This window comes from Siphateles boraxobius, unplaced genomic scaffold (genome assembly GCF_051911475.1).
Source record: "Siphateles boraxobius isolate OS27281-9 unplaced genomic scaffold, OSU_SipBor_1 48, whole genome shotgun sequence".
NCBI lineage: Eukaryota > Metazoa > Chordata > Actinopteri > Cypriniformes > Leuciscidae > Siphateles > Siphateles boraxobius.
Window position 1 is genome coordinate 6,903,739 of NW_027509119.1, and position 16,478 is coordinate 6,920,216.

The 16,478-nt window shown below is 38.2% G+C and overlaps 1 protein-coding gene across 2 annotated transcripts in view; it reads left to right on the top strand.

Annotated features, from left to right (window-relative positions):
* The window catches only part of cpne7 (copine VII), a 72,145-nt gene continuing 55,667 nt past the window's right edge, over positions 1–16,478 (top strand). Inside the window, exons 1-5 of one of the 2 annotated variants that reach the window (XM_077201824.1) lie at positions 1–91; positions 2,367–2,918; positions 12,474–12,656; positions 13,446–13,520; positions 15,931–16,005. In XM_077201824.1, the coding sequence (XP_077057939.1) occupies positions 2,640–2,918; positions 12,474–12,656; positions 13,446–13,520; positions 15,931–16,005 (612 nt within the window). In that variant the 5' untranslated portion in view covers positions 1–91; positions 2,367–2,639. Of the gene's footprint in view, positions 102–2,366; positions 2,919–12,473; positions 12,657–13,445; positions 13,521–15,930; positions 16,006–16,478 lie in introns of both variants that reach the window. The other variant, XM_077201822.1, reaches the window with a different exon arrangement.

The following is a 16,478-nucleotide window of genomic DNA, read 5'->3' on the forward strand; positions in this document are numbered from 1 at the left end:
CACTCCAATGTGGCTCTTCAACGTAACATGAACTAGCGCGCGGTGGGCATGTGTCTCACATACACACACACACACACTGTGAGAAGCAGCAGCAACAGCAGGTAAGAACACAGCTCTCTTATTTATTGTCATATGTATTATTATTATAATTATTATATTGTGTTATGTATTGTGTATTATTATGTTTTTCCATGCGATATCAATGATGAGTAGGGACAAACGATTAGGGTGTTTACCATGTGAGAATTAACTTGCTAATGATTTCAAGTCTTTGCGGAAAGATAAGGGAGCTAGTACAATAAATAGGTAATAAACTGCATTAATAAATCGACACATACATTCATGCGAGTTTGACAAGTAGTAAAGGATATAAAGTGGATTGTGGAACGTTGCGTTGCCGACGCGCGCGCGAGAGAAGTTGGACTAAAGTGTGATCTATTAACACTCACTTCATAGTAGGTTACTCCATTTTAATCACGCCATTTAAACTGGATTATTCGCGTTGAACGGGAAAAGTTTGGTTTTCTTGTTGCGTGCTAAAATAATGTACAGTACAAAAGACAGTTAGCCTTCATGAAGATCATCTCGTTTCATGTGTCGTTTAACTTGTGGTTCTTAATAATGTTTGAAAGAAAGATTTCTAACCGTGGTGAAAGGGCTCGATTGGTTCTTGCAGTGAAGTGATATAGATGCGAGAGGAGCTGTCCATGATCGGTGGTGCTGAACCACGCGCACACTAGGGTACTGGAGCACTTTGCTGCCTGATATATTTACCTAGTCTCTTTTGTTAATTTGATAATTTAAAGGTTTAGTAGCTATAATGCATAAACACACCATTAATGATATTGGTAATGCGAAATATGACCGCAGGGTACGAATTATAGGGTGCAGGAATTGGCTTGAACACCGTAAAGAAAGTCAAAACAAAAGGTTGAAGGGGGTCTTACAATTGCATAGTTTTCCTGAAGTTTATTACAAAGTTACATGACAAGTTAGTCAGAGCGCCTTAAAAGATCCTGGCATGGAGAAATCGCATTCGCCCGGTCTGGAAACCATCCACACGTAACGCGTTTTGGCACAAATCGGCAGTGGAATTTCAGAAAACCACGCAAGGTCTCGAGACGCGGGTTTTTTCGTTGTTGTTTGTTTACTTGAGCGTCGCGTTTAGAACGCACGTCAGGCGCAAGATGATGCAAAAGAATCTAGCTTATGTTTACGGGAAAAAAAAATAGAAAGCACCACAGAGGAATGCAAAAACGCATTCATATGTATGGCAATGGTATTCCCTATACCCCTGAACCATTCCCTATCCATAACCTATCCCTAAAATCAGGGGGAAATTATGTGAATAACACTGAAGTAGACGCACCTAACCCTGACTGAAAGCCTAAACTTGACATAAACTGTAAACCTATCCCTTAAATCTAATTTGTTCATTGGATTGTTGATCCAGGGGCATGTTATTCACCCAGTTGCAGTAGTGGTTTTAAAGGGTTAGTTCTCCCAAAAATGAAAATGACCCCATGATTTACTCACCCTCAAGCCATCCTATGACTTTCTTCTTTCAGAGGAATACAATAAGATATATATATAAAATATCCGGGCTCTTCCAAGCTTTAAGATGGCAGTGAATGGAGGACAACATTTTGAATCCCAAAAAAGTGCACCCAGCCATCATAAACGTACTTCACACTGCAATGCGTTTGTGTAAGAAAAATAACTATATTTAAAACTTTAAAAACTAAAATAACTGCATGCAGACGGTCTACGCAAGTCGACTTACGCCAAAAGAGTAACCATTGACACGATGTAGGACTCGATGACGCCTCTCGTGGTTTAAACAAATAGAGCTGGGCAACAAACTCAAGCTCATCTTCTCTTATATCAAAATCTAACTTTGCAACTATGTCAACTTATTCTAACCCTAACCCTACCAGTCTATTAATACTCTACTAACACTCTAATGACAGTTAGTAGATATGTAGGTGCAATGTTATTTATTGTCAACAGTATGTGTTAAAGGAACCATCAAAATAAAGTGAAACCAAATCCTCTGACATTTCTCTTTAAAATGTCTTGTTATAGACTTCTAATTCGTGTCTGGTGTTTTGTATTGCACTATCCTCTGCGCTTTCGTGTTCCTCAATGCATCATGCGTCAGTTCAGGGGTTACTCTTTCGCTTTGCTTACAGTTCTCACTTTTTTGTTCAATTTAGATTTTCACTTATTTACCTTGTATTCCCTATATTCAGTGTAAGTCGATATTCTGGTTTCAGTGCTTTTGTCCATTCACTGGATGTTAAAAGTAAATCATTAGAATGTACATCCTGACATTTCTTTTCCTCACATGCTTTTTTCTTGCTTAGGAGTCTGTTGTGAAGAGGCTGTTAACTGAAGATCTCATCTGGGATTTCCTGTTGTAATACTAATGGACATCTCTGATTTACAACACCCCATTTGATCCCTTTATATCTGAACCATTCCCAGCAGCCCGTTCTCCTCTAAAGCGAATCAGATATAGAGATGTCTCTCCGTAAAGAGCTCTAAGTCGAACTGACAGATACTTTTTTAAAGACATTTCACATCTTTTGCTTTACGAAGAAACAACACAAGGTCACATTAAAAGGTAGACTCCCTGAATGGGAGAGTCCTGCTTCAGTCAAACTGAGGCTTTTAAAGATCGCCCGATTGACAGTGCCATCTCCCATCTCCCACTCTCCCTCCGCACTCAACTTTCTGTCAGGATGAGTGACTCGCAGGAAGCCACGTCCCCAGTGGCAGGCATAGGAGGTCCTGTTGCTTGTGTTTCCAAGGTGGAGCTGCGTGTTTGCTGCAAGTCCCTGTTGGACCGGGACACGCTCAATAAGTCTGACCCCTGCGTCATGCTCATGGTACAGAACCAAGGTCAATGGACTGAAGTGAGTTTTCCTTTTTTCCTCTTTATTGGGGCTTGATTAGGTCTTTGCACTATTGGAATATTTATTTTACAATATTGGTTTTGTTGTAATGTAGTTTAGTTATAAATACTGGTCAACTAATTATTATTGTTATTTTTTTAATGGCCGTGAGCCGATATCTAGAGAGCAGATTCACCCAAAATGAAAATGTTATTGTTTACTCACCCTCATGTAATTCCTGTATGACTTTCTTTCTTCTGTAAAACAAAAATACAGCCATGAAAGGGGAAAAAAAGATTCAATGAAACTTAATTGTGACATAGGCTATCAGTCTCAGTGGTTAAAGTAAGTCATGTTATTGAATCAACATATTTTGTTGATCCTGGATCAACATTCCCATCTGAACATTTAGTCCTAACCCTAATACCCCTAAACCTAACCCTACCCATAACTTTCCCCTAAAATCAGGGGTAAATGATAGTGAATAACACTGATGTCGAAGCATCTATACCTTATTGTAAGCTTAAACTTGAAAAACTGTAAACTTGTTCCTCAAATATAATTGGTTGATTGGAATGTTGTTCCAGGATCAACAAATGTTAATCCAGGCGACATGTTGTACTTGTTGAAATCACATTCACGCAGTCGCAGTAGTGTTTTTTTCACCAAGTAAAACATGTTCCTGGATGAACATCCTTGTTTGTCCTGGAGCAACATTCTAATCAACCAATCAGATTCGAGGAATATGTTTACAGAATTTAGGCTTACAGCAATGGTAACTCCATGAGCAACTCTCATTTCCCTCAGATTTTAGGGATAAGTTATGGGTAGGGTTAGGTTTATGGGTAGGGATATGTTTTTAGACAAGAATGTTGTTCCAGGATTATCAAAAGATGTTAATTCAGGAACGTGTCTTACTTGGCAAAACCACAGCGACCCATTTGATAACATCCTTTTGCCCTCACTTATGAGTTACAGACTAGTCAGGCCTTAAATGCATGGCCAAAGTGGCAAAAATAAGCCAAACATAAACGGCAGTGTTCAAAAATGAAATAATTTTTGAAATTGTATGAAAGGAAGTCATGTTTGGAACAAGATGTGGATGAGTAAATAAGATAAAAAATAAAATTGTTTTGGTTAAAATAACCATTTAATGATAGGAAATAACATGTAATCAAAATTGCTGGATTAGAATCCAATTTGTTTTAAAGAAAACACTCACGCTTCACAAAAATATTGGAAAACGGGCGATGAGCGCTATTTATTGACAAGGTCAATACTTTGCAAATGACCAATATTGACCGATTAATTGGCCTGGCCAGTAGGGTTTGAAATGAATGGGGCAAAAAGGCCACCAAAATGAATAAAAAAATGCTCCAAAACTCAAAATATGGTGACAAAATAAAAATGCCACTGTATAAGTTTTTGTCTTATATTTATATCATATGATAGAGGCTAGTTAAGCAGTAATACATGAGCAAGAAGGCTGTTTTCCCAAATATCAGCATGATAGTATGAAGTAAATACATTTGTATTGTATTTTTAAATTGTACACTTGTAGTGTGTAGCCATTGACTCTTTCTACTCTTTAATGATTCAAATTTAAAACAGGCGAAAACCAAACAAAAGTGTTACATTTGAAGGCTTTGGGTTAAGAAGTGTTGGATGGGTATCATTTCGCATAATGCCTTCAGTTGACATTCTGATAGTAGGGCTTGATTGTGAAGGTTGACTGGGCTGTTCAAAGTGCATGCGAGTGGGGGGAGTGGACACTTTTTGGAATGAATCTAGGCAGGGAATTGTTGCACAGCAGGAAAGGGCGCTTGAAGCAATGAGAGAGACCACTCTGGTGTTTTTTTTCCATATCAAAGCAGTCACTGTGTGGGGAAAAAAATTATCTGGAGCCACAGCAGTGGTTCTGAAGACAGCTCGGCAAAGCTGCGAAAGTGTCTACAGCAATGTGTCAGGCTGAAGGATGAAATCTTAATCCTGGCGCCATTATTCCAACAACTGTCACGTCCAACATCACAGGGAACAAAGTGAGACATGCCATCCTGCTTCAGCTTGCATTTCAAACGATTCCTTTTAAAGCAGGGACATATAAAACAGGAAAATGAAAACGAAAAAGTCTTTGAGATGTTGTTGTGGACATTGTATGAATCATCACTGGCTTCGTTTTCCAAGATGTTTTTGACAGTCAACATGAGTTGAACATCTTGAAAATACACAAAGATGAGCCGTGTTGCAAGGGGGAAAAAATGCCTTTTCGTCAGTGTGGATAAGACAATCATATCAATAAATGCATTATCTTCACAATGTGTGCCAATGATTAAGTCTGACTGCAGCAGCAAGTTGTGATGGTTTTAGATGCGTTATTGTGAACATTAGCTTTGGTTGTGAAGTGTTTGTAGTGGTTGATTATAGTGCTGGTGAGTCACTGGATGAACAGCCTCTTAAAGGGATAGTTCACCCAAAAAATGAAAACACTGTCATCTTTTACTCACTGTCATGTTGTTCCAAACCTGTATGACTTTCTTTGTTCTGTCGAACACATAAAAGATCTTTATTTTAGCTGTTTTTTTCCCCATACAGTCAAAGTCAGTGGGGTCCGAAACACTGTGGACAGTAGCCACAATCGACTTACTGTATTGTTTTGTACTTTTTAGACATTCTACTAGCTATAAGTAACTTTGCACCTACATGTCAACTAGCTGTCAGTAGAGTATCAGTAAACTGTCTCCTTAATATCTGCAAACACATTATTTTGATGCTCCTCCAACAAACTTTCTGACTATAAGTAACTTTGCAAGTGGATGTCAACTTATTCTACTAGCTCTAACTCTACTAATACTCTAATGAGAGTTAGTTGACATGTTAGTTGCAAATTAATTAGAGTTATTTGACATATTGCAATAGTCAGTAAAATGTCTAAAGTGGATTATCGAAATAAAATGTGAGAAAGTGAGTAATTATGAATTTTCATTTTGGGGGAACAATCCCAATAGTGAAATATTGAGCTTTGGTTTTAGAGAATCCAATTTTTTTAATGCAATCGTCTGTGAGCATAGAAGATCCATATTTGTTCAATATTCAATACAAGTCTCTCAGACTAATGACCGCTTTCCAGAATGCTATCAGAATATTTACAGACTGCCGTATTAGAGGTGTGCCATCAATATTCTACGCATAGAGAAAATATAGATTCACTGTGAATATCATTTGCATGTTTTTACACTTCGGTCAAAGAGCGGCAGTATTAATGTAATTAATGATTTTGATCTTTTCCCTGACATTAGCTTTTACACATTCCAGATTGCTTTTCACAGGAGCAGAAAAACCTAATATTAGACACAGGCATTTTGCCAAAGTCAGCGCAAAACATACATGCAATGCTGTTTTCCTGCCATCATCATTAGTCTACATTTTCTGTCTTGAATGTCTGCCAGACGATTTCAGGGATCTTGGCATGCATGTCTAGGATGTGTCAATATAGTCTCATTTTGCTTACAGGAGACCCAGCTTCACATATTCCACTATCTCAATCCCATCCTATGCATATTCCCATGTTATTCCCATTACATCCCATTACTTCTCAAATAAGTGGAACACGTTACATTGATCCATGATCATATTATCAGAATGCCCAGAATATGATAAGTAAAACATTAGGCTTTAATGTTCTCATGCAAGCAATGAGCGTATGAATTGTCACAACATCACAATTGTTGCTGCTGTACAATTGAATGATCGAAGCAACAGATATGTTCACCATTGTCCTGTTTTGCTAAACGTATCCATTTAAATCATAGCTCGATGAACACATTAGGCCGTTTTGTTGAAATGTCAAGTTGTTTGTAAAAAGCTTACCAAATCTCTGCCTGCTGACTGCTCTGAATCAGTTTTTGTTATCTTCCAAATGCAATCCCTTCACAGAAAAAGACTGATGTTAAAACTGGATTTTAAAATACACTGCTTTTAAAACGTTACTTGGGGCACAAAATATGAATTCAGTATGTGTTTATGCACTGCACTGCAGAAAAACTTGAGTTCAAAATTGAGTCAAGAAATTCTCCAGTGTACAACAAAAATAGATTTTCAGAAATTCTGCCTGAAAATTCCTATGCAAAACTCTGTGCGGTTGCGAAGACATTCTAAGCTGTTGTTAGAGTGTTGCTATGTAACTGCCTGTGTATTCTTGGCAGCTGCTAGCATTGATATGTGTATGTAGATGCCACATTCGACCAATCCAGACACTGCAATGCGTCCGCCATCTTGGAACAGGCAACATTCCAGATGCTGTGAGCACTCACTGTTAAAATCAATAAGGCTTTTCACATTCGAGAAAAGTGAACCCTGGGTCATTCTAAGCGCTGGAAAAAATGGAATCCTGGATAATCTTGCTTCACGTTTCACACTGCTCATAATTAATAGTTAACAATTAACCTGGGTATTCATAAGATGACGTTTCACACTGGTCGTTCCTAAACCCTAGGTTAAAATTCTTATTTGCAGTGTGAGTGTCACTGACTGGATCGCAGCCCTCGACCTGTTTACATAAAAGCCCTAGCATTGCGCATCCTCGTATTGCCGGCTGTACTATCGAGTTTATACTGAATAGACATTTCGGACTATAAAGGAAAAGAATGAAACTGTCTTTTTCACTCAAATTGTCATGTTTTTTTGTCAGCCTTTGACATTTTTGCTCTCAAACGCTGAATTTACAGTTTATATACAATGTGCAGTGTTTCCGAGACTTTCAAAAGCACGCAAATTTGAGTTTGCGATTATCGGTTGCTAAAGGTATATAGCTGTAACATTCCAACACTGCATCGTTTCACACTGTACAAGTTCTGCTCAGAAGCAGGGCTTCCTAATCCCGGGTAAAAAGCGGTGCTAACCCCGCTTCTAAATAAGTGTGAAATGTTCCTTTACCCAGGGTTAAAAGCAGAGTTTAGAACAACGTCTATTTAAGTTTTTTAAACCTTGTACGATATGATACACAAATAAGTGTTAATATTTGTATAGCGGCCCAAAATAAGTTGCTGCCTTAAATTCTTAATCACAATCAACTTGATCAAGTAATTTCAATTTAAATGCATTAAACTGACTTAAAAATGTTTGAATCTTGTATAACTTAAAAAAAGTAGAAAATTGCTTAACTTATTTTGATTAGTTGAAGCAATGCAAAAACATATGTTATGATAACTTATTGATATATATATATATTTTTACAGCGTAGAAACAGCCAATAATGAGGCATCTATGTATATATATTTCTATGGCTGCTAAGGTATTCTGGGTGTTTGCTGGGTACCCTGCTGAAAAATCAGGCATTATCCAGCAGCGATTCCATGTTGCTCGAGGCTGGTTTATTCTGGTGAGAACTGGCAGTGCTGGTGGACCATCATAGTCATTCTGTTTTCAAGCAAACAAAGCTGGTAAACCCAGGCTTACTGGAAAAACATGCCTGTGGCAACATTTCTGCAAAATATTATGTTGCTTCTTGCACATTTCTCTACACTTTCAAAGTGAAATGTCCAGTGTGTGTCCCTAAAAGCGGGTTCAGTTTTATCGGAAACAGACGAATGTGAATCTGGCAACGTTTTATCACACTGGTTGTTGCGCATATCACGGCAGTTTGGAAACGAAATGTCCATTGAGTGGCTCTTAAAGGTTTATGCTTTATTGCGTTTGAAAATAATGTACCACTAAATGCTTCCCTAAACATAACCGATAGTATTAACAAAAGCAAACTTGATATAAAATACATTTGCTTAAGCAACCCTGCCATTTTAGCTTGCTTCTACAAGTCTTTGAGCTCTTTTATTGTGACTAGTGTTTCACAGGACTCCACCGAGCGCTCCACGTCACGATCTTCAGTAGTTTCTTGTAGTTCTCTCTCTTCCGCTGCTTCTTCGACTGTGGAACAAAGCCAGTGTTGCCACCAAGTGTAAAAAAATGCAAAACTATACATACAATTCTCTGTAGTTTCCAGCTGAAATTAACAATAGAGACAGTAAAACGCAAACATCTTTTTTTCCTTTTTTACAAAAATTATGATTACAGGGGCAAATCCTCTATTGATAATGATTTTCATGCGGTTTACCAGACAGCAACATAGTGTCGGCCCAGGTCCGGGCCACATCTGGTACATGTGGAATCCACACTGCATTTGTGATGTGGAGCGCTTGGGTACGAGTCCCATGAAACACGAGTCATGATAAAAGAGCTCGAAGTCTTGTAGAAGCAAGCTAAGACGGCATAGTTGCTTGAACAAACGCGTTTTGATCTCACGTTTGATTTTAACACTATCAGTTAGGTTAAGTGTGTGGTACATAATTTTAAACTGAATGAGAATTAACCTTTTAGCGCCACTCACTGGACATATCACTTTCGAACTGCAATTATAAGTATCCCAGACAACAACATAGTGACGGCCCAGATCTGGTATGCGTGGAATCCACATGTACCAGATGTGGCCCGGATCTGGGCCGACACTATGTTGCTGTCTGGGACAACAGTAATAAAACATTACCAGATCAGTTTTGGTTAAAACTCAAACATACATTTGGTGTCACTCTCTAGACATTTCTCATCGAAAGTGTCATGAAACGTGCAGGAAGCAACGTAATATCATCATGCAGAAATATTGCAATTTTTCCAATGAGCCTGGGTTAGCATATTCGTATGGAGCTATATTGTAACTTCGTAACGGATCCTGACCATGTGGATTTTTGCGTCAATGTTGTACTGAGTGCTTCTCTGGTGCTCTTGAGCCATTAGGTGTTCCACTATCTGCTCATGCAGCACCTATCAATGGGAAGTGCCATTGTTATGCAAATCAAGAGCTAAAATTGAGTGGGAGCTAAGCCTACTCATATCTCTCTTTGCGCTCTCTTTCACTTACTCTCTCTCAAGGTGAACGTTGCATAGTATGTGTAAATTTAGCATAATATTCTGTTGCACTGAGACCCTCAAGAACCTGCTGTGTAATCTCTCTACAAAACTCTTAGACTGTACATCACTTCCTTTCTGTCACTGCTTCTCTTATACTGCTAACACATTATAAAGCAGCCACCTGAAGGGGTAAAGAGACAAACACCGGCTCATTTAACAGCTCCTTTACAGTAGTATAACTCACTATGATGTTCTTCATGTTGACAAGATCCTCTTGGTTTCTCAACTCTCTGTATTTGAAGATTTGTTCTGCTGAACTAAACAGAAGTTTGGCACCTATTTTTTTATTCAAAGCTTTTAACAATCTTAATACGGCGATAAGTCTAAACTCGCAGTGAGCAAACAGTGGTAAGTTATAAAAGCTCTAATGAGAAATCCACTCAAAGGGACACAGCCTGTCGCCTCGCCTCGCCTCATAACTTGAGAAAACAAGTTAATTGGAAGGTTAACAATATCATAATTTAATTTCAGACTCCACATGACAGACACACGATCCAGTTTTGGCTCAGTACGTGCGTTGACCCAGCCAGGGTTTTCAGTATAGGGAATGTGTCTGATTTCTGCATGTTGTCGGTGGTCGTTCCATAACTAGGGAGTTCTGTAGCAAAATGGTTTTCCAGCAGCAGATGTACTTGGAATTGATAAGAGGTCTGCTTTCCTGTGATTGGAGGAGCCGCGGGAGACAGTTGAGTGTTCGAAGCGATAGCAGAGACTCTAGTTGCAGCGGTATGAACTAGCTTTAGCCTATATAGGGATTCAGAAACCATTCGGCCAGCACAGTATTGCAGTAATCCAATCGAGAGTTTTTTGGACTATAAAGAAACTCTATTAAAAAAAAAACATTGAAATTAATGTAGGCCATTACATTTTTTGTTTTGTTTTTGCATTTTGACATTTTTTTAAATTTAAATGAGCATAAGTTAAAGGGAGTATGTGAAACTAATTTTCTGTACAAAATACTACTTTATAGTATCTCATTATAGTATGATAATTTGATGGGGAAATTAATTATCATGAAAACAAAATCACAATGGATGATATATTAATGGTCCTTTTCTTTATGCTGAATTCTTATTTCCTTTTGATTTTGGATGAATTATGACCTGGACATAATTTTTTTTAAAGATTCGTCCCATACCAGCTCCTTTAGTTTGATTAACTACCACTTGCGCTATGTGAAAGTACGTACGCCTTAGTTCAAGGGCACATGCATAGTAGATTGAAGGGCTGAATATTTTATATGTGAGGCTGTATGTAATCGCTGAGAAAGACTCTGTCAAACATGGGCTGATGGAGGAGGGTCATTCCCTGCTTGATACATGCTATGCAGACACATTAGAGGTTTGACACTGTTAATCTGATTTACTGGGAGTGTGATTGATTACCTCACATGCTGATTTTAAATGGTTATTTTCCACATTTGTGTGACAGTAACAAATGACCTTTATAAAAATACACCAGAGAATGACAGTCGGTCTAGCAGTGTTTGGTATAATTTCCCACAGATTCATTAACAGATCTTCCTTTTTTAGCTGCACTAAGCTACTAACAAGAATAGAAACTACTTTGATGCTGTCTAAGGAGGAAAAATCCCATAGCTTCCTTTTTTGCAAACAGAGCAATAGTTTTCTGGCTCAAAAACAGTGACTTATTTTGGGATACATTTACACTAAATGGGATTAGTAAAACCACATAAAAAGTGTCAAAAACAGTGATAAACATCAGCACTTCTATGCAGGGTCTCAAGTAATTTGGTGGATTGTTTATTTGAACTTGACTATAAGTAAATTTGCAACTAAATGTCAACTGACTCTCAGTTGAGTATTAGTAGACTTTGCTAAATATCGGCTAACTCTTTATTTTGATGATTTCCCAACAGTGACTGTAAGTATCTTTGCAACTACATTGTCAACTTAATCTAACCCTAACCCTACTAGTCTACTAATGCTCTACTAACACTCTAATGAGAGTTAGTATTAGTAGACATGTAGGTGCAACGTTACTTATAGTCAACAGAATGTGTTAAAGGGACCATTGAAATAAAGTGAGACCCAAAATTTCCATTTGAGTAGAACTTCCATTCTTTCTTCGTTCAGCCTTTGCGTTGGTATATTGGAAAGTAAAGCCCAAATGCTTGTCTCATTCAATGCCTATACTGTTATTTTCAGATTGCATCTCTAAACATAACATTTCCTTAATGTCCTTAATGTCTCGGAGAATGATGCATTAACTCCTACAGCTAATTGCCTCAGTGAGGTTTTAATTCAAAAATGATTGTATTTGCTCTGTTTGTTTTTGACATGCACCAGAGAACAATAGCAAAGCAGGGGGAGGTGAGGAGAGAGACAGCTGATGAATGAGAAACGAGAACAAATGCGTTTTGTACGAGAGCAAGGCCATGATCATCACAGCTGCATGTGTGGAAGCTCTCAACAATCAGACTCACGAGGCCTTCATCCCCACTGCCGTCGCTTCTTTGACTTCATCCAGGGACAGCGCACAAACAGACCAATAAACAGCACAACCTGTGATCTGACTCTTGATAATGTGGAGAAGCCAGATGCTTCCAGTGACACAGTTTTCAGCTCCTGTTGACTGATCTGTTGTTCTGTCTTTCAGCTGGACCGTACTGAGGTGATCAAGAGTAACCTGAATCCGGTCTTTGCTAAAGTCTTAATGCTGGACTACTACTTTGAGGAAGTACAGAAACTGCGCTTTGAAGTTTACGACATCCACGGAACCCACAGTATTGGAACGCGCGATGACGACTTCCTGGGTGGCGTGGAATGCACGCTTGGACAGGTGATGTCACTTTTCTTATTTCATATTGCTAAAATACACCAAGGGCCAGATTTACCAAACAGGGAAAATTAACGTGAGACCACAATCCCATTAAAAGCACCATTGGGAGTTGGGAAGTTCTGCAGGTGATCTACTGGCAATCTGCAAATCAAAGTACAAGCCGCCAACTAATTTCCATAACGTAATTTACCAAGATCAGCACAAATTAAAAATAACGTGGCAAACGATATGTTCAGATAAAGTCTGATATCCAAAGTCTAAATTCCAAATAAATGATCACGAGTGGAGAACATTCTACCATGTTCTCGGTGCTGCCACAACAATCGCAGCCATGTCTTTTTTTTGGCTGTTAAATGTTTTGCCTACAACTGCATATGCAATATGGTCAACTGCAAAAATGACTCTACGCCTTTTCATCACTTTTTCTTTCATTGTTTTTCTTTTCTTTTCTTTTTTTACAGTACATCTAGTAAATCCTGACTGTAGTTTTTAACTCCAAAAGAGTTATTTTTAATTGATTTGATGGTTGTGGTTTGCTATTGGTCGATCTCATGTGAGTGACAGGTTGCCCCGCCCTTGTGTCAGTAAACACGTCATCAGAGAAGAGACGTCGCTGCAAGAGGGAGGGGAAGTTATATTGATTATACATTACGAGGGAACATGAATTAAAAAAAATATTGATGTGGATGGATAAATCATTTATAATAAATACTGCAATATTCCGTTAAAAACAATAATTGTCAATTTTGATTTCATGGTAACTTAAAAACCTTTTAATCTGTTCCATAGATAGTGGCCCAAAAAAAGATGATGAAACCTCTGTTGCTGAAATATGGAAAATATGCTGGAAAATCCACTATCACAGTGAGTTGAAACAATCTACACACACAATTGATATTTAATTTACACATTTACAAATTCACTGAAAGAGCTCTCGTGGTAGAAGTTTCATCTGGCTTTACTTTTACTTTATTAGCATCCGCAAAGGCATTTTAATTTTCTTTACAGAATAACAACAGCACAATTTGAGTTACTTTACTGGAGACACAAGACAGTCAGATACCAGACCAACCACTGTTTGGCAATCAATGTGTTCAATCAGACAAAATCAAAATCACTGTCTCTCTTTTAGTATTTGGTCTGTAAAAGCTTGTTCACATAAATGATAACTATAACGATAACTGTCTTAGCGTCCACTCCAACACATGATAATGCACGCGATAATCGTATGTAAGCTGAAAAAAATCACTCTGAACGATATCGTAACTATATAGTTTTGTTATCATTGTGGTGTGGACTTATAATTATCATGCTTGCTGTGAACGGACCTTAACTATGGGTGGGTTGTTGGCACCTACACTCACCCCTATACAAAAATAGAGATATCACTCAGAAGTGATATTTATCACTGTCTTCAGGACCACCCTTTTTTTTTTTTTGAAGTGCAAACTAAATGCCAAATTCGGCCCACGTTGCTCATCACTATACTCAGAGGATGACTGCACACTACAAAATGAATGCTTTTTCCCTATTACTTCTGGAATGAAATGTCACTTTAAAATATGTCTTGATACAGTTGAGTGAAACCGCTAGTATGTGTGATGGCTGAGAGATAGATAATGGGGAATCTCTATAACACTGGTGCATTAAAAAGTCATCAGGTTTCAGGAATAAGTTCTAACCTGTGTAAGGACTCTGTGTAGTTTGGGTTGCAGTGCGGGCGGTTTGACCTCCAATTTAAATTGTGCTGTTTGCTGGGCTCATATCATATAACACGTTACGTGTAGATGGGCCCTAGAAATTCTTACGATATCTGCTAACATGGTGTAAAATAATGTAGAATATCAGTTTCAATATGTGAAAATAATATTTCAATAACAATATCACAGCTAGTTCAACTCAATTCAAACAAGCCACACATGCAAAACAAATCACATTAAAAAAGTGATGCCTTTGCATGTTTCTATTGCAGGCAGACAAGGTTCATTCGTAAGACAAAACGTAATACCACATCCTTATCATAGGTGTTGATTCTCTGCTTTCTCATCAGTTTTAATGCAGTTTTTTCTGCAGACTAATGGCCTTTTCATGTTTAAACGCCACAGAAATTACTATTTTTGCAGGACCTCCTCATTGGATTGCACTCGGGTTGTAGATTTTTTTTTAATGCTGACAAAATCACATTTTGATCTGAGGTGAGACAAAATGGGATGGTTTCAGCACTTCACCCTCTCTTTTCTTATCAAACAAACTAATAGAGGTCAAAGACAACTCAATAAATGGCTTCCTTAATCAGTACTGTTCACATTAAATTATGGGTAGCACTTTGTTTAACAGACCTGTTTCGCATGAACATACTAGTACTTATTGTAGTCATGACACTAGGTACTAACCCTGAACCTACCCCTAAACCTTAACTTAACCCATGTAGTTACATCACACTACTCATTACTTTTGTGGTAAGAACACCGTAAGTACATTGAAAGTGCATGTACTGTAAAATGAAGTGTTACCAAATTATGTAGTAAAACATTTCCAGAAAAAAGCAAGTTAAGAACATTTACACTCAAGACTTTTGATCAAGTGCCTACAGTTTCTCTTCAGTTTATACTGTACTTATCTTTGTGAGTTTTTAGATGTATAGATAGAAAGATCTGGGCTGGGCGGGCAAACAGACGGATGGCTGGACAAAAGGACAGACAGAAAGAAGGATAGATGGGATGGGTGGATGGATGAATGGAAGGACAGATGGATGGATGGTTATGAATGGATAAGATGGGCTGAGCAGATGGATGAGAAGGGCAGTTGGTTGAATTGACAGATGGATTTATTGATGGGATGGGTATATGGATCGGGTGGGCAGAAGGACAGACAGATCGGCTGGATGGATAAATGGATGGATGGATGGATGGATGGATGGATGGTATCTAGAATGGATGGGTGGGTGGGTCGATAGATAGATAGATAGATAGATAGATAGATAGATAGATAGATAGATAGATAGATAGATAGATAGATAGATAGATAGATAGATAGATAGACAGACATAGATAGATAGATAGATAGATAGATAGATAGATAGATAGATAGATAGATAGATAGATAGATAGATAGATAGATAGATAGATAGATAGATAGATAGATAGATAGATAGTTCTAAAATAAAATGTTTAAAAAGCACATATGGATGTTGAGTCTGGGTGTCCAAATATAGAGTACAAACAATAACAGTATGTTGGCTTTGTCTCAGCTAATCCCTTTCTTATTTCCCCAGATTCACGCAGAAGAGATTTCTGGGAACAATGGTTACTTGGAGCTTTCCTTCTGTGCCAAGAAGTTAGATGACAAGGTACGTAGGGATGTTTTTCTTCAAAAACACACACAAAAAAAAGGTTGTCAAGCATAACCAACTCACTAGAGTTTACACTCATTAAAGTAGACCTAGTGGCAGTAAATCATATTCTTTGTTTGTAAAGCAGTGATTTTTTTACCTTTTGAAACCAATAATCGCAGCTGCCAAAGAACCTTTCAACTCACTTTTAATGTTTTGGATTGTCCATTTCAGCCCTTTTAAGAGCCATTAGGTCTATTATGGCTTCATAAAATCCCACTCTCTCTTTTTGGCTTTGGCATAATGTTTGAAACCCTATTCATTCAGCTGAGGTTTCCTAATGAGAATGGAAGCTCTGTGAATAGCGAGGGCTAACGGAGGGAGCGTAGGGTGGCTGGCTGACTCTTTCCCACACAGCCCGGCCCACGGCACAGCTCTCTCCGTGCCCTGGAGTCCTGCAGGTGTCTGCACTTACACAAACGCCTCTGCAG